This window comes from Chelonia mydas, chromosome 3, assembly GCF_015237465.2.
Source record: "Chelonia mydas isolate rCheMyd1 chromosome 3, rCheMyd1.pri.v2, whole genome shotgun sequence".
Lineage (NCBI taxonomy): Eukaryota > Metazoa > Chordata > Testudines > Cheloniidae > Chelonia > Chelonia mydas.
The window spans coordinates 184,737,252-184,756,491 of record NC_057851.1 but is presented as its reverse complement, the minus strand read 5'-3'; the positions used below and the strand labels follow the sequence as shown (position 1 = coordinate 184,756,491).

General features: G+C 44.2%; 1 protein-coding gene across 1 annotated transcript in view; it reads right to left on the bottom strand.

Annotated features, from left to right (window-relative positions):
• The window catches only part of PCSK2 (proprotein convertase subtilisin/kexin type 2), a 206,571-nt gene that overhangs the window by 29,837 nt on the left and 157,494 nt on the right, over positions 1-19,240 (bottom strand). Inside the window, exons 7-8 of the mRNA XM_007064133.4 lie at positions 11,787-11,875; positions 7,493-7,668 (exon numbers count right to left, since the gene is read on the bottom strand). Coding sequence (XP_007064195.1) covers positions 7,493-7,668; positions 11,787-11,875 — 265 coding nt within the window. The remainder of the gene's footprint in view (positions 1-7,492; positions 7,669-11,786; positions 11,876-19,240) is intronic.

Here is a 19,240-nt window from a genome sequence, read left to right as displayed (position 1 = left end):
TGGGCTTTGAATAATGCCCTATGCACATAGGGAGTTGGGATTTTTAAAAAGCAGCTTCATAGAGCATATGAACTTGAAATTTGCTGATAGGATGCCCAGCAGCAGCAACCATGTTGGGTTCCTTCTAATATCATGGGAGTGCCTTAGGACTCCGTTCTCCACGAAGGTCAAGCAAAGCTGTATAAGCAGCACAAAGTGAAGCAGATTGGAAAATACAGCTGTATGCCTCCCCTTTCTGTAAAGGCCCAGTGCCACAGAGTTTACTTACCCTTTGGGCTGAAATGCCGCATTCTTCTTTGAGCTCAGCTGTGATCGCTTTCGGTGCTGTGGAATTTACTGACATTCTATTTGCCTTGTTGGCGAATAGCTTTAATTCACCCCCAGAATAATTATTGTCTCTGCATTTGTCTAGTACTTGAGGACTGTCATACTTCACAGCGAAGCAGCCGGGCGCAAGTGCAGTTCTCTGGCAGATATGACTCCAACACAGTGAGGACACTACCAGAGTAACCTGGGAGTACAAGCACTGGAATAGGAAAAGGTAACTGAAGCCCATCTTTGCACACTAAACTCAGCAAAACGTGTTTTAAATGTCATGTCAGTGCACAACAAATAGCTGGTTACTATAGAATGTCCCACCCCAAGTCCTAGCCATCCAAGTATTTTCTTGCCAGGAAAGCATTTGCAATACACAGGAAAACTGTCTTGCCGTGGAGGGGTTTACCTTTCACACTGTAATAGGACAGAAAGAAACTGAGGGTGTTAATGCACTTAATGAAGTAGCTTTCACCAAAGAAATACAGAGTTCTGCTTTTCACCTTCCTCAGCGCCCTTCCCAAACATCAATCCGCACCAGTCGGATTTAAAGAGGTGAAAATGGAATGTATGTACCACAGCAGAGAGACAGTGCCAAGGGTCAAACAATAAACTTTTGCATTCACAAAAACATTCTCCTTGCCTGCCCGTTCAGTATCACAGACTCCCCAGCACAAGAGCTTAGAGCAGTGGAGGGCCACCTGCAGCCCGCAGGCCACACGTGGCCCGGCAGGGTAATCTGCTGGTCGGCTGTGAGACAGTTTGTTTACATTGACCGTCTGCAGGCACGGCCACCCGCAGCTCCCAGTGCCTGCGGTTCACCGTTCCTGGTCAATGGGAGCTGCAGGAAGCTGCAGGGACGTGCTGTTGAGCCTGATCCACAGCCTGCCCTGGGACTGGTGTCATTACAAGACTCACTTTATGATCCTGGCTGGGAGCCTGCTGCTGGCTGCAGTCAGTCCCCATGCTGGATTCGGGGGCCAGCAGCATTCCATCCCAGCTCACCAGGTCATTATGAAGCACAGTAGGCTTTGTGCTGGGCACAGTGCCCAGGCCCTGGTCAAAGTCATCTAAAATGAGCATGTTGCTGGCGAGTTGCCCTTGGTGCAATTTTTATCCTGGGTCTCCTGTATTTGCTTTTCAGCATCATAATTTGTTCCCCACACTGATCACCAGCCTGGAAAATCTGCAGAGCTGCCAGTTTTTTAGCTATCTGCTGGTATGCGTGGTCACCCCTTGTGATTTTGCTGAAGTCCACTGTTTTACTGGCCTCGCTCCACAGATTCACCAAAAACTGGCCATGCTCTTGTGACCAGGAAGCAGATCTCTTTGCAAAAAGCTTCTTCTGATCCATCTCCACTGAGAACCCTGCAGACTCTCAGATAGTGTGCTTGCAGACCAGTGTTCAGCAGACAATGGGTTAACTCTGATCTAAGCTGCTGTCGTTTGCAGGGGCGCTGGAACAATCTGTATAGTGGGGGTGCTGAGAGCCATTTAGCTAAACTGTAAACCCTGTATGTGATGGAAACTACTTCTTGCCAGGGGGTGCAACAGCACCCCCAGCACTCCTGTTCAAGCACCTATGTCCATTTGCAAAGGGAGGTGTGGCATCCATTTGCAACAGACTGCACCACAGATTGTTGGCATAGAGAGAACCAAGAAAGTTGCCCCCAGGAACTCTGGGATACATCCAGAAGACTTCTGGGACCTGAGTGAAGCCAGGGCTGTGTGCATGCAGGAAAGCAATAGGGTTCTGACCCTAGGTCCCAGCTTAACATGGGCTCGGACCCTCCAGCCCTGCAGGGTCCTTGGAACCTAGGTCCGAGCCCTAGGTTAACGCAATTGATGTGTGGATGCAAGAGGGGATAGGCTTGATCCCTGGCTTACATCGCTGTGTAGACATACCCACAGAGATACTTGTGAGAAGCAAATGGGAGGAACAAGCTGGCAAAGAGGAGGGGGCGAGGACGATGTGAAATGAAAGAAGAACAGATAAGTAGTTAGAGGCAGAGTTAAGGAAGGCTTGGCAGGTTAAGCAGAACAAGAAGCTTGAATTTGATGAAATGGAGAAGAGGTGGCCAGTGGAGGGAGTCAGGCCTCGATTCAGCAAAACGTAAGCATTTTAGTTTTATTCAGACTGTGGTTGTGCATAGACACCCCAGTCCAGTACTATTGTACTAGGTGCAGTGCAGACGTAACAACTGTAACAAAAAGATGGTCCCTCTCCCAAAGAGCTCACAATCTCAGTATAAGACCAGAAACAGCAGGTGGCCATAGACCGGGGAGAGCACAAGGGAACCACCAAATTCTACGGTTTAGTAGGAGAAGAGCTGGCACAGCACACTATGGTCACGGCTGCCTATGCCCTGAATGCAGCTGGACTTATGTCCTAGCAAAGTGCATAAATGCATTGCTGAACTGGGCCTTCAAAAAGAAAAGCAACATGATCGGAATGGCAAGCAAGGAAGATGGTGTTAGCAGCTGCAGTTTGTATGCACTGGATGTTGAGAAAAACAGAGACCAGATTCCCCCATACGCTATGATCAGCACACCTTGGATCTGAACATTTTGATAGTACGGTAGCTGTTGAACTCGACACTAGAAGCATTTGTAGCTAAATATTCCAGGAAGACTGGGGAGCTTAGTTTACTTACAAATTCAATAGGCTGATAAGGTAGATGTGTCCTGTTATTATTTTCAATGTACCACTTAATAGAAACATAAATATTGATTCCGGACCATAAGCTCTTCAGGACAGTGGCAGGGTCTTCCTTTGTAGCATGCAGCAACGAGTCTATTTTGAGTGCAACAACAATATAATTCAATAGCGTTAGGCAACAGGATTGTTTTTATCTAGCGTCTCAGTTTATTCCTGCCGCCGTGTAAATTCTATGAACATCAGCTCGACTTGTCCTGGGATTCCTTTTGCACTGATTTTGAAATTTGCAATGACATGGGAAGGCACGTAATTTGAAAGTGGCAGTGCACCATGTCCCTCCACAGCAATTATTTTTTTAAAAGGGAGCTGCAGTCCTGCTTCAGAGGTAAACAAATAAAAGAATCTGATATGCCCAAAGCTCGGATGCTTAGGCTGTGTTGAGATAATGAACCAGAGGGGAAAAAATCTGTTCTTGAATGCTCAACAGCCATAAAGCAGGTGTGATGCCAATATAATTCTACAAAACAAACCAGGGCATATTGTGATAGGATAGCAAATTAATTAAAAGCTCTTTAAATACCACAAAACTGCACAAACAGACTACATGTTAGAATCCGTTTCTCTTGAAAACATAAAATACCTCTATTGAGACTAGCTCACATTCCCTTGCCAGGATTATTAGTGCCTTTTCTGTTACTTTTAGATTCATTCTGCACGTGAATGTTATAATAGGAGACAAGTACAGGGCTGGAACTTTTCTAAGGGCCTGATTCTGCTCCCACTGACTTCAGTGGGAGTACAATCAGACATGAAGACAATTAATATTTTCCCAGTGGACTCTGATATACTGAGTTGGATCCCTGAAGGTATGCGATAAGATGGCAATGTTGGTATGGTGGGTCCTGCACTTTTCTTGGCAGGGGGCTAAAATGCCACCCCTTGCCCCTGCTCTTGGGACACCAAGGGCCCCACTAGTGGCCCGGGAAGGTGGTAGAGGAGGGAAGCAGGGGAGAGGTCTGGGCTTGCTCCTCACTCTGAGCCTTAACCCCTGTGGGTTACTTACCTTCTTCCCCCTTGGATGGAGTTATCCTCAGTCCTTAGATGCTGGAGGAGGGAGTCTCCCTGCCCTTCTGGGGCAGGGTCTCCCTTACTTCGGTCGTCTGGTCTTTCAAGTCTCACAACACACTTCCAAGCTCCAATCCTCTCTCCTTCCTCATAGGCCCTGTCTGCCTGAAGGTTTCATTAGATTCCTGCCAGGGCCTTCATTGACTACAAGTGCTCCAATTAACCTGTAGTAACCCTCCCTAGTCTACAGGGAACCACACCTTAATTAGCCTAGGGCTTACATATCTCCCCTCTACCACTCTCCCACTGCTCCCTGACCTCCTATATCACAGGTATTAGCGTGTTATTTAAATAATAGTCTGCATACCACAAATAAAAGTTACCATCCCAAAACAAGGGGATGGTAGAAGATCAGGAAAGCCTTTGGTGAAAGTTTGGGTAGCTTGCTAAGGTGAAAGAATGTAGCAGGCTGGTGCAGTTCTTACTGTTAATGAAGGATTGTTACAGTAATAGCGCTATGCATGCCCATGACAGTGTCAACCATTTGTGAACTAGTATTCATTTTATCACTGTGCATTTCATCTCTTTATTCACTTTCTAAAATATTCAGACATAGAAAAGAATCTGCCTTTCATTCTTTTTTCTTAAATGCCATCCTAGTGAGCCAGATTTTAGATACTGCAAATACATGTAAACAGTCACAGTTTTTAAAACACATTAACAGCATAGAACCAGATCCTCAGCTGGTGTAAGCTGGATTCAATGGAGCTTACAGTCACCAAGGATCAGGCCCACAGAGTTTTGTAATGTTTGTACTATAGACTGATTGGAGTCAAAGGAAATCTCTAACAAGTTTGCTTGAGTTATTTGAGCATGTTGCTGAATTTACAGACAAGAGTGAGACAGTGCCTATAATTCTTCTGCTAAGGGCAAATCACCGTAAACTGTGGATTCAAGAAAGCTTTACTACCTACAACAGTTCATTTTAATTACCATGTCACAAAACATGGTACACTGAATGTACTGTTCTGAGGAAGGTAGTGGAGGGGAGGGGAGATTGGCACAACCAAGAGAAGGAAATCATTCAGGTGGAAAATGAGTAATTGCAGAGCTCCCACACACTCTCCCAAGATTTACTGGGGAAGTTCAAAGAGATTTACCATAAATACACTGTGTACAATCAGCTCAAGGGAGAGGAGTCACTACATACAGCATTGAGGGCAAGATTGTTCAAACCAGCTGGGCTGTGCTAAGGAGATGGAGACAGGTAAACACATTTCACTCCCTCTGTTCTTCTACCCTAAACGCATTTTGAACCTTCTACCACTTCCTGACGTCCCTCTTTTCCTCTAGATCTGGATCTTTTTCTCCCCATTCCATCCATCCTTCCCTCTTCCTCTCCATTTCCTCTTCCTTGTAATCTTTCCCTCCTATTCTTCCACTTTTGCCCCTTATCTACCACAGCACTTCCTCCCAGAAAACAAACCTACCCAAAACTCTCTCGGGATCAAATTTCTTCCATGCTCTGCCCACCTTCTTTCTGCCACCAGTTCACCTCCTTTGTGCCGTACACCTTGTGTTTGTTCCTCCTCTGACCTCTCTCCAGATAACAAGCTTCACCCCCTGGTGGCTCTCAGCCCAGTAGAACTGGGTGTACGAAACCTCATCATGTGGTTGAGGGGTCAGGAAGGGTTTCCAGGAGCAGGGGGTTACATGAGGGGGACTCACTACTCTGTCCAATGGTTCCAAACCATCTCTCCTCCTCAGCATTAGAGGGTCATTGGGAGTCTTTCCAGTTACTTCAATGGGCTTTGGATCAGCTCTTAATAATAAAGAAAGAGAAATGAAAAGGTACAGACAAGACAAGCAGAGCTGGTTCAAGCTCCAAATTCCCATTCCATGATAAATTTTGGAATTTGTTTTCATTCTGATTCAGAACAAAAATATTTCTGAAATTTCTCCTGGAATTGAATTTACAAAAAAAATTCAATTTTGGAATTTCAAAATGTTGTTTTGAATTTTATTATTTGAATGTTTATATTCTTTTTATTATTTTATGATACATCAGCAGCAGTAGTACATACAATTTATTATTATTATTTTTTAAACTATTAAGGGCAGCTGCTGCTACACTTTGATCTAGAAACAGATAAGATGTTTCAGTCAGTACTAAGTAGCAACCGTCTCTAATTTTTTAAAATAAATAAAATAGCATATTTCAGCTGTTATATTATGCCTTATTAAGACATCTCAGCAGTACATGTTATGTACTACTACTGACATGTCATGAAATAATGTAAAATACCACAAACAATAAAAATAAAAATAAATAAAATTAAAAATGAAATTTCAAAATTTTCCAAAACAAAATTTCTGACAACATTCTCTCAAATTCCATCCCCCCAGGAACTTTAGTCAAAATCTACCGTTTTTCAGAACATTTCAATTTAAATGAAAATAGCATTTTTTGGTCAGGAAAAGAAATGGAGAACAGTTTACAGACCAGAACTGAAAATAGATGATGAGCTGATTCTAGTTTAATAATAATAATAATAATAATTAATAAATGAGATGTACATACCGTTCTGTTAGTATAAACAGTAGCTCTGATTTCCCCTCAGCATTTGATCCCTCTGAAGAAGAATCTTAAAGTCAATTCACTTTTGCTCCCTACCCACCTCTTTGTAGATTGTCTCACCTCCTTGCTCTGTCTCTCCAGTCAGTTCTTTCCGTAACCAGTACTGATGCATGCTCATAGCTAATGCTCACTTTCCTGCTTATATCTGGCCCAATGGTGGGAAGAAAGAGACAACATCCGAGAGGCAGATCACGAGATAGAAGGGGGATTAAAGAGGGATTCTAGCATGGAGGAGGTGAGCTTATGTACAGGGGATCAGAGAGCTTCTAATAGATGAAAACCCCAATGGCCACAATGCAATTACTGTGCATCACCTTTGCAATGAGGGTTATCTATAAATGAGTGAAAGACAGTACAACTTCAAAATGGGATAACGAAACTGGTGACACACAGAAAGAGCCAGAGTTGTGCCAGCTTTACAAATCACGTGTCTTGTGTTGGAGGACATTTAGAGACAATGATCTGATAGGTCTTTTACATTTTGACTGTGATCCCATATGATAGAACAGAACAAAATACATGCAAGTTGATTTAGAGAGAGAGAGATTTTAGTGTAGTCAAACTGTGTCCTGAGACCAGTGAACAAATATAAGCAAGCATTGGTACTGCAGGAGGAACAACCTGCAGTGCAGACCATGGCAAAGATTTGTGAGCAATAAATCAATAATTGGGACAGCCTGACATAATCAGATTGTGTTCTGCAATGTTCAGAAGCGATCTGAAGAGTTTTGACCTACCCATATGCAGTACTTTCAATGCCCAGTGCATGTAAGCATTACAGTCATCTTCCCCAGCTTCTTTAACAAAAACATTACCTTGTTCACACCATCTGCCATGGCTTGCAAAGTTAGCTCTCTAGGTCCATCCACAGTCTTTCCGTTATCAGTTGGCCCCCAGCTGGCACTATATATATCTATGACTTGAGGCATGTGACTGATAGAGGAAGCCTCAATAATGTCTGTCATAAAAGGCTGGTCCAGCATTCGGATACCTGTCGATGTAATCAACAGAAACATGAATTATGAATTGCCAAAGACAGGGTCTCGGCTCAGGGTCTGATTTATACCTGCAGTTTCAGGCATTACAGCTCACTGGTTATTTCAGTCCCATGATAATTTTGTATTAAAAGTGCAGATTCCAGTCTGTACAACAGAGCGTTATCGTCAAAGCATACAGTTCTAGCAATGAAGTGGGGGCACAGAAAGGAGCGAGTGGTTTATTACTGGTTCTACTATTGAACTTTGCAATTCTACAGCTCCTTTCATCCAAGTGTTTCCAAACACATGAAGAAACAATTAAACTTCACATGCTCTGTAAAGAAAGAGTCATTACACATGTTTTACAGATGGGGAAGCTGAGACAGAAATTATGTGATCTGACCAAGATCACACAGAAAGTCAGTGGAAAAATCAAGGACTAGAGCACAAAACTCTGACACAGTACTCTACCCTAACCACTAAATCACATGCACTCACATGTTATATACTTCATTCATCTCCCAACAGGTGTTCCCTTCTCTTTCTCCACAATATGGGATGGTGTTTATGATCAGAAAGGAGAGGGAAACCTACTAATGTCTTATATGGAAATAATGACACCTGCACATTTGTATGCATGTGCAGTAGGGAAACATGGCTATTGTTCTGAAAAAGTTTTTTGGATAACTTCCAGTATCGGCTGATTTAATTTTGTCTCTGAATTCCAGCTCCAATCAAGCCAAAGAGTATGATGATTGGGGCAACGCAAGCCTTTTTTGGGACAACACTAAATCATGATTCATTACAAACCCAAACACAGGCCAGGCTGAGGGTTAGAGACCTTTCATTGAGTCTTGCCTGAGACTAGAGTAACCTGGAATGGCTTAAAGTAAACTCATTCCATGTATGGCTTTGGGAGGGAACTCAGTAGTTTTCAATGTTTTAAACTAGGAATGGACTGGAACAACAACAACAAACAACATACAGCTGGGTGGGAAACAAATTTCCTGTCCCTCAAAATATTCTGAACAGGACAGAAAAGTTGAAATCTTAAAAACTTGGGGAAAAAATGGTTGAGGTCAATCAAAACTTTTTATTTCCATAATTTTGAAATATTTCATTTTGACTTTGACCAGTTTTTATTTTTTTAAATATAATAAGCTCAATTTTTTAAACAAATAGTTGTTTTGAATTGGAAAACTGGAATCTTTCAGGTTTTAAATCCTGATATGACCATTTTGACAATTTGAAAACTTATTTTCTCAAAAATGTTTCAAGTTGAACAATTTTGTTTTCAACAAATCATCATTTTCTGAAACTCAGGGTGTGAGATCCCGCATAAACTCAAAGAAACAAAGGCTGGCATGAATGTCTGTGACTTGAAACTGCTGAATTTCACAGACGATGACAAGAGCATACCCAGATAGAGCTAAAATGTGAGCCAAATCATCAGATTTGACTTCAATACAGAAAAGTGGGATCAAAGGTGAAAAAGTTAGGGGCCAGAGCCTCAGCTGGCTGTGACATCCTACGCCACTTTATACCTGTTGAGGATGGGACCCAGAGACATGTCATAAACATAGCAGCTTCCTCCAGAGGTTTGATGGATTTACTGATTTCCACTGGCCCCTTGGTGGTGCTACAGACCTCAGTAATAAACCAGAGCTTTTCTCAGTTTAGAAACATGGGATGTTGTTTGCCTTAAAATAAATGTACTTCAATATGGAATTTGGTTAGGAAATTGACAAGTATGGTAACTTGTTACAGCTTCTGTAGGACATCAGTACAGCCCAAGGGCTTTGCTGTGTAGCTTCTAAATAACTGGCTTAAGGTTACAGAGTTGCATTAATAGTAGAGATAGCCCTGAACCAAACCCCCAGAACCGAATGCATGCAAATGTGGGTGTTCAATATCAGAATATAAGTACTGTGTTTTGTGCCCTTCTCTGATCAATGTGTGTAATTACTGAACAATGGTGACATGCATTAGGTCCCTTCTCAATGCAATGCTACATATGAATTTGAACTTCATGTCTCACTGACTGCCTCAGCTAAAACAATAACACCACTCCTTCCCTTCATATTTTGAAGAGAAGGTCTAGCATTGCAGTGGAGCGAGGCTAGAACAACCTGCAGTCATGAAGACCTGTACACTTTAATAAGTAACTGGCTGAAAGGAAGCAGGAAGTAACAGATATCTCATAAGAAACCCTGTTCTTACAAGATTTTCAACTCAATTTATGCAGATCCAAGAAATCTGGCTGCTATTGTGTATTTTCCCATGCATATGCACACATCCACATCCATACCATAGCCACCCCCACCCCTTTCTGGGGTGCATATCTAGACCAGACTCATCATCCAAACCCTTTAAAGTTCATTCATTGCAAGTAAAGTGTCAGAAGCTGAAATGGCACTTTGTACATGTTCGTTGATTTTTGGTTTTTGAGGGTAGGTTTCCTGAACAAATAATACCATTTCAATTAGTTTTGTTGATCATGATTTGTAGTGATAATTTGCTTAGCATAGGAACACAGGACCTGCCAGACTGGGTTCAGGCCAGTGGTCCATCTAGGGCCACAGTGGGGTAACACCCTCTATAGTGTGAGATTTCTAAAGCACATTAATGTGTTGTGCATTAATTGGTCTGTGTAGACTCTGCGGCTGTACACTAAAGATTCCCTAGAGCTCTTTAATGTGGTCCTGTTTCAAACAGCACTACATGAAAGTGAACCAGCAGGGTCTACACAGACCAATTAATACATAATATGTTAGAGCACTTTAGAAATCACACCCCCAGAGAGTGCATTACCCCACCGTGTAGACAAGCACCAAGTCCTGTATCTTGTCACCAAGAGTGACTGATGACCATTGCTTCACAAATCCTTGCAAAAAAAATCCTACATTAGGCAACTATGGGATGGCTTGCCCACAGAAAGTTCCTTTTTAAGTCTCACTAGTCAGAAGTGATTAAAACACTTCCTGAAACATGAGTGTTTATATCCTTTCCATAACTCCTGGCTTTTTATTTGTTGGAAGGGTTTTTTTTTTTGTTCATTTGTTTGCTTTTATTTTTTACTGTTATAAGCCTAGTCATGGCTTATTTAGTAAAGCGCAAAGCAGAAAGCCTGTGATCTAGATATAACTTTGGTCTAGGATGGTCTAGGTTTACTTAATCCTGCCTCGGTGCTGGGGGGATGAACTACATGTCCTCTTGAGGTTCCTTCCAGCCCTAAAATTCAATGATTTCTATGGTTTTCCTTGGGTTTTCATAGTCAGGACAGAGTTTTGTACCATTTTGAGTGGCAAATAAAAAACGATACTCCTTGTGAGAGTGCGACTTGGGGCCAATTATAAAATGATAGAACTGTCTTAGCTTAATTGCCTAGTAGAAATTGCTTTGCCATTGCATCACGGAGATTTTGCTTCTGGGCACATGCCCGATTTGGGAAGCTTATTGTTTTATGGATCTGGATGTGGTGATCATTCAGATATAACAGCAAAAAGGGAGGCCAGCCAAACGGTCAGAACAGAAATCACTGTGCATGAACTCCAGGAGCCAAACTGTCAACTGGGGTCAACAACCATCAACATTAGCTACATTGATTTACACCAGCGGAGTATCTGGCCCCATGCAAACCTAGAATAAGTTCAGGTAATGGAGTGGATTTTGCTTTTACTGAGATGCACAACTGATAGGAAAAAAATTTGAGGCAGCTCATCTCTGCATCATATTAAGTACAACTACCAGTATATTTCTTCGGTTGCACGTTTAGATTTGATTCAGATAAGACCTACAACAGTACACAAAAGGAGAAATAAGTTAGCTCATATTGAAATCAGTATGAAAACAGGACTTGAAATGAGAATGAGCAGAAGGAATGCCATGCCCCTTGTAAAATAATTACCGGTATGTATATTAACAATATAGGAGAGTGGAAAAAGAGAAGGGGAGATGCCCCTTGTTAAATGTTTAGCACTTAAAACTTCTGTGACAGAAGTACAAAGTCTGGACCAAATCCTGCAGTCCTTACCTGGGCAAAGCTCCCGTGATCTACAGTGGGAGCCTTACCCAAAGGAAAATCTGAGCGAGGAGAACAGGATTGGGGTTTCTCACTGTATTGGTATCATACCTGCCACCTTCGAGTTGTATGCCACGCCAACTCCACAGATGTTATTGTTTGCTGCAGCTGACACTTCCCCTGCACACCTGGTTCCATGACTGCAAAGATGAATAGAGAGAGACCATGTAAACCACTGCTCCTGATCAACATTATTACCCAGTTTGCACATATAGTATCACACACCATTAGGAGCATGCTGGATCAGGCCATTGGTTAATCAAGACTGGTATCTTGCTTCTTGTCCCAGTTAACACCAGATGCTCCAGAAGAAAGCAAAACTCCATTGCGGCACTTAGCAAACTGCACAGTGCTGTATGTGAAGTAACCAGTTTACCCTCTGAAGCCTGAAGGATGTTTATTCTAATATAAACCTGCATAATTTACTCAATTTAGTTGTAAAGTTGTTCAGCCCTTTTTAGAATCCAGTTTTTCAAGCAGGCTCTATCTTGGTGGACAGTAAAAATAGCACTGGAAAGAGTGGTCTAATGATAATACTAATACTTAGCACTTCAACAGCGTATAATAATAATACTTAGCACATTTATTATTTATTTTGCATGTTATGGTAACACCTAAAGGCCCCCCATGGATCAGGGCCCCATTGTGCTAGGCGCTGTACAAACACAAAGCAAACTGACTGCCCCTGCCCTGAAGAGCTCACAATCTAAAGAGGCAGCAGATGGATGCAACACACAGACGGGGGAGCACAGGGAAATAATGTGACAATGCGGGTCAGCATGTGAAGCAGCAGTCACGACACACCAGCTGCAAAAGCATTGCCAACTTAAGCAGGGTGCTGTATGTGTCTCATCCTCCTTTAGCGGGTAGTCCACAGAGAAGATACCAGCCCACTACTGCCGTTAGCTAATAAAGTGATTTGTTTACACTCATGTAGGACAGGTCTGTGCTTTGGCATGGAAGGTCCCAGGTTCAAAATCAGCCCATTGTGCTTCAATCATATTTTTCATCTTCAAAGTGTTTTCAAATCATTAACAAATTAATGCTGAAAATATGTACCAAGTGTGACAAAGTTCCTGTGCTACCTTGGTGGGTCTTGCGCTTATTGGCGGATTTGCTCACCTTGGAGCTTCACGGCAGCCCTCAGCTTGGCCTTTTTTCTGAACCCACAGTCCAGGTCGACTCCTCCTGTGTCTGACCAAGAGTTGGGGGGAACCCGGGCCCACCCTCTATGCTGGGTTCCAGCCCAGGGCCCTGTGGAATGCAGCTGTCTAGAGTACCTCCTGGAACAGCTGTGCGACAGCTACAACTCCCTGGGCTACTTCCCCATGGCCTCCTCCCAACACCTTTTTTACCCTCACCACAGGACCTTCCTCCTTGTGTCTGATAATGCGTGTACACCTCAGTCCTCCAACAGTCCGCATTCTCACTCTCAGCTCCTAGTGCCTCTTGCTCCCAGCTCCTCACACGCACACCACAAACTGAAGTGAGCTCCTTTTTAAAACCCAGGTGCCCTGATTAGCCTGCCTTAATTGACTCTAGCAGCCTCTTGATTGGCTGCAGGTGTTCTAATCAGCCTGTCTTAATTGTCTCCAGAAGGTTCCTGATTGTTCTGGAACCTTCCCTGTTACCTTACCCAAGGAAAAGGGACCTACTTAGCCTGGGGCTAATATATCTGCTTTCTATTACTCTCCTGTAGCCATCTGGACCGACCCTGTCACACAAGTTAGGCTTGTAGGCCTAATGTGGGGAGGGAGGGACGGCGTCTGGTTTTTCTCTCCAATAAAATAAATATATATTTTGAGTGATTTTTTTTAAGTTTACCATGTTTTAACAGATGGGATATTTTCTACATCTAAATTATATTACCCTCTATGCATGTATATTGTGGTTATCTCTGTAGTATCCTGGTGGCTTACAACATTAGTGTTACCATATTATAAAGGCCGCATACACTCATATGCTCTATACCCTGAGGCAGCTGGATTATTTTGTTTTATTTCTTTTTTAAAATTCAGCCTCTATCTTCTTTCCCTCTCCCTCAAAGTGCAGGTTGAAAAGGCTGGTACAACAGAGGTGTGAGAAATCTTGGGATCACGTATTCTTTTTCCTGTAATATTTCCTAGCTTATTTTTTAGAGATACATCTATTCTAGGAAAATGACTGGTTTCCAAATATCCCATCACCGTGAAAATCTTATGCCTGTTTCGGGACCCTTTTCTGAAGGCTCTTTGGGCAGGGAAAAGATTGAAATACGTTTCTTGTACATCTGCTGGATAAATTTCTGTCACTAACTCAGAAGGTTTTCCTTGACTATCCTTGTTAAAATAACTGAAAAGGCCACAGCGTGGTTGGGCATTCATTATCTAGTCACTTGTAGGATATAGAGTGTGACACTGCTCCCAGACTGTACCCTGGGGAGTGACAACCCATCACACGGTGAAGCTGCAATGTTCAAAAACTTTCTAAAAACGCCAGGTCATACCCACCCCCAGATTTCTCCCCTGGCTGAAGGAAGCTCTGCAGACTCCCACCCCCACCCCCACGCTTCCTGCACCCATCGCTGCTCATCTGCAGGGGGAGGGATCAATGTACAGGGAGCTGCTCTCCCATCCGTCCAACCCCCGTGCATCCATACCCCCTCATACCCAGACCCTCCCGATGAGCCCCACTCCCACTGCATCTGGATCACCCCAACGAGCCACCCGCACCCGGATCCCAACCCTACTGAGCCCCAGACAGCTGCACCTGGATCTCAACTCCACTTATCCGCACTCCCCCAGCATCTGGACCCTCCTCACTGAGCCCCCCCACTCAGACCCCCCTGCTGAGCCCCAAACACCTTCACCTGGACCCCCCTGCAGAGTTCCATTACTGTTGCACCCAGAACCCCCCAACAAGCCCCTCTGCATCCAGATTCCCCCCGCGCCCGGATCCCACACTGAGCCATCTGCACCCAGATTGCCCCACACTATAGCCCTCTCAACCCACACCTGGATTCCCCCCACACTAAGCCCCTCCAGCCCCTCCATACTTGGATACTGCCCTGCTGAGCCTGCCTGCCCACACCTGGTGCACCTGGCACGGAGGCCAGAGCTCTGTGGTGTTTCTGGGGCAGGCCCAGTCCTTGCGCTGTGTCAGGTTTGGGTGCAGCCTCACCGCTGAGTCTGTCTTGGGATGGGGGAGCTGCACAGTCATCTCTCACCTCTGAGCAGCCAGTGACCTGTGCTCTCCAATGCCATGCTGGAGCCTCCACATTTATTTGACAAATAAAAATTGCAAAATTTTGCAGAATTTTAAAATATTGTACACAAAAAAATTAATTTTGCGGGCAGAATTTTAAATTTTTTGGAGCAGAATGCCCTCAGGAGTAGTCAATGCAACAGAAAAAGCTGCTGTATCTGTTTATACAAATACCCAATTATCCATTATGTTGTTCTCATTATATTGACTGAAAACTATGAGAGGGAAAAGTGCAGGTATGGCCTTTAATAAATAGAGGTGAAGGGTAATTCTAACTGTCAAGGTTCCTTCCTCACTCTGAACTCTAGGGTACAGATGTGGGGACCTGCATGAAAGACCCCCTAAGCTTATTCTTACCAGCTTAGATTAAAACTTCCCCAAGGTACAAACTTTGCCTACGCTACCACCACCAAGCATCTTACACAAAGACTAAGGAAAGAGCCCACTTGGAGATGTCTTCCCACAAAATATCCCCCCAAGCCCTACACCCCCTTTCCTGGGGAAGGCTTGATAAAAATACTCACCAATTTGTACAGGTGAACACAGACCCAAACCCTTGGATCTTAAGAACAATGGAAAAACAATCAGGTTCTTAAAAGAAGAATTTTAATTAAAGAAAAGGTAAAAGAATCACCTCTGTAAAATCAGGAAGGTAAATACCTTACAGGGTAATCAGAGTCAAAACATAGAGAATCCCTCTAGGCAAAACCTTAAGTTACAAAAAGAAACAAAAACAGGAATATATATTCCATCCAGCACAGCTATTTTACCAGCCATTAAACAAAAGAAATCTAACGCTTTTCTAACTAGATTACTTACTAACTTTTTACAGGAGTTCTGAGCTGCATTCCTGATCTGTTCCCGGCAAAAGCATCACACGGACAGACAGACCCTTTGTCCCCCCCCACCCCCCTCCAGCTTTGAAAGTATCTTGCCTCCTCATTGGTCATTTTGATCAGGTGCCAGTGAGGTTATCTTAGCTTCTTAACCCTTTACTGGTGAAAGGGTTTTGCCTCTGGCCAGGAGGGATTTTATAGCACTGTGGACAGAAAGGTGGTTACCCTTCCCTTTATATTTATGACACGCCCCCCCAAATCACAGATAGGGTGAAACACTGGCTGTGATTTCTTCCTGGAGCTCTAGGAGAAAACAGAGTTAATAAGATACATGCACCTCTAAATATACTACCAAGTGTATAAAGAATAACAATATTTTCCACATCTCAAGGATGATTTTAACCAGTTGATTCTGGGAAACTTTCACAGGAGAGTGCATCAGCCACTTTGTTAGAAGCTCCTGAGATGTGTTGGATGTCGAAATCAAAATCTTGGAGAGCTAAACTCCACCGAATAAGTTTTTTGTTATTTCCCATGGTGGTATGAAGCCACTGTAGCGCAGCATGGTCGGTTTGCAGGTGGAAACGCCATCCCCAAACCTATTGGTGTAGCTTTTCCAGAGTGTAGACAATGGCGTAACATTCTTTTTCACTGACTCACCAATGGCTTTCCCCCTCAGACAGCTTCTTGCTGAGAAACATGACATGATGGAACTCTTGATTTGGTCCTTCCTGCATTAAGACTGCTCCCATACCATGCTCGGACGTATCTGTGGTTACTAGGAACTGTTTGTCAAAGTCTGGGGCCCTTAGTACAGGGTCAGACATGAGTGTCACTTTAAGCTGGTTAAAGGCCTTCCGACACTCTTCGGTCCACTGAACGGCATTTGGCTGTTTCTTTTTGGTAGGTCTGTCAGTGGGGCGGCGATTTGGCTGTACTGCAGTACAAATCACCTGTAATATCCGGCCAAGCCTAAGAAGGATTGAACCTGTTTCTTTGACTTTGGGACAGGCCACTTTTGGATAGCATCCACTTTGGCCTGTAGGGGGTTGATAGTTCCTTGACCCACCTGGTGTCCAAGGTAAGTCATTCTGTTTAGGCCTATTTGACACTTCTTAGCCTTAACAGTTAGTCCTGCCTCCCTTATGCACTCAAAGATGTTTTGTAGATGTTCCAGGTGTTCTGCCCAGGAATCCGAAAATATGGCCACATTGTCAAAGTAGGTGACTGCATATTCTCCTAATCCCGCTAGGAGACCATCTACAAGTCTTTGGAAGGTGGTGGGTGCATTCCACAGCATATTAAATTCATACAGCCCGAGATGTGTGGTGAAGGCTGACCTTTCCTTGGCGGATTCATCTAGCTGTACCTGCCAGTATCCCTTGGTTAAGTCCAAGGTAGAGATGAACTGGGCCTGTCCCAGTTTCTCCAATAGTTCATCTTTGCGTGGCATTGGATAGTTGTCTGGGTGAGTTACAGCATTTATCTTACGGTAGTCCACGCAAAAACATATCTCCCATCTGGTTTGGGAACTAGAACCACTGGAGATGCCCATGCACTGCCAGAGGGGCAGATTACACCCATCTGTAGCATACCCTGCGTCTCCCATTCTATAGCAGTTATAGCTTGAGGAGACACCCAATAAGGTTGGACTTTAATTGGGTGAGCATTACCTGTGTCAATGGAGTGGTATGCCCGTTCAGTGAGTCCTGGGGTGGCTGAGAATATCGGCGCGTAGGTAGTGCACAGCTCCTTGATCTGCTGTCGCTGCATACGCCCAAGTGTCATGGAGAGGCTCACCTCTTCCATGCCACCATCACTTTTCCCTTCGTAGTAGACACCTTAAGGCCACTCAGTGTCATCTCCTCCCTGGGCTGTAAACGGACAAACCTTTAATTCTCTGGAATAAAAGGGCTTTAGAGAATTAATGTGGTACACCTTAGGCTTTCGGTTGGAGGTGGGGAATGCTATGAGATAATTAACAGCTCCCAGGTGCTCTTGGACCGTGAATGGCCCTTCCCACAATGCTTCCATTTTGTGGGCCTGGAGCGCCTTTAAGACCATGACCTGGTCCCCTACTTTGAAGGAACACTCTCTGGCATGTTTATCATATCAGGCTTTTTGCTCTTTTTGAGCATCCTGTAGGTTTTCTTTAGCAAGGGCTAAAGAGGTTCGGAGGGTGTTTTGTAGGTTGGTTACAAAGTCCAGAATGTTAGTTCCTGGAGAAGGTGTAAACCCCTCCCACTGCTGCTTCACCAACTGTAATGGCCCCTTAACCTTGCGGCCATGTACAAGTTCAAATGGTGAAAACCCTAAACTGGGATGTGGTACAGCTCTGCAGGCAAAGAGCAACTGCTGCAACACTAGGTCCCAATCATTGGAGTGCTCATTTACGAATTTACGCATCATGGCCCCCAAAGTTCCATTAAACTTCTCCACCAGGCCATTTGTTTGATGATGGTAAGAGGTGGAAACTAAGTGATTCACCCCATGAGCTTCCCAAAGGATTTCCATAGTTCCTGCCAGGAAATTAGTTCCATCTGTGAGGATGTCAGAGGGCCAACCTACCCTGGCAAAAATGTCTGTTAGTGCCTGGCACACACTTTTAGCCCTGGTGTTGCTTAGAGCTACTGCTTCCGGCCATTGGGTGGCAAAATCCATGAAAGTCAGTATGTATTGCTTTCCTCTGGGTGTCTTTTTCGGAAAAGGACCCAGAATATCCACAGCTACTCGCTGAAATGGAACCTCAATGATGGGGAGTGGCTGGAGAGGGGCTTTGACCTGGTCTTGGGGTTTTCCCACTCTTTGGCACACCTCACAAGACTGGACATAGGTAGAAACATCCTTGCCCATTCCCTCCCAGTGGAACGACTTTCCCAAAAGGTCTTTGGTTCTGTTCACTCCAGCATGGCCACTAGGATGATCATGAGCTAAGCTTAATAGTTTTACCCGGTACTTAGTTGGAACTATCAACTGTCTCTGAGGATGCCAGTATTCCTGGTGTCCACCAGAAAGAGTTTCCTTGTATAAAAGTCCTCTTTCTACAACAAACCTGGATCGACTAGAAGAGTTGAGAGGTGGTGGGTTGCTCCGTGCCACCATCCAAGCTCTCTGGAGGCTTTTATCTGCTTCCTGTTTGGTCTGGAACTGTTCCCTTGATGCTGGAGACATCAGTTCCTCATTGGATTGCGGACCTAGGCTTGGTCCCTCTGGAAGCGATGCAGGTGATGGGGCTGTTTCCGTTGGTGAACCGCTCTCTGCTGGTGCACTATGTTGGGGTTCAGGCTCTGGCTGAGCGTCTTGTGTAGGGTTATCTGCTGCTGCTGGTGTAGGTTCGGTGGGGCCCTCTGGTGTTGGGGTTGCAAACACTGGATTCAGTGCTGGCACTCGTTCTGGTGCTGGTTGTTCCGAAGGTTCCGGTTCTGG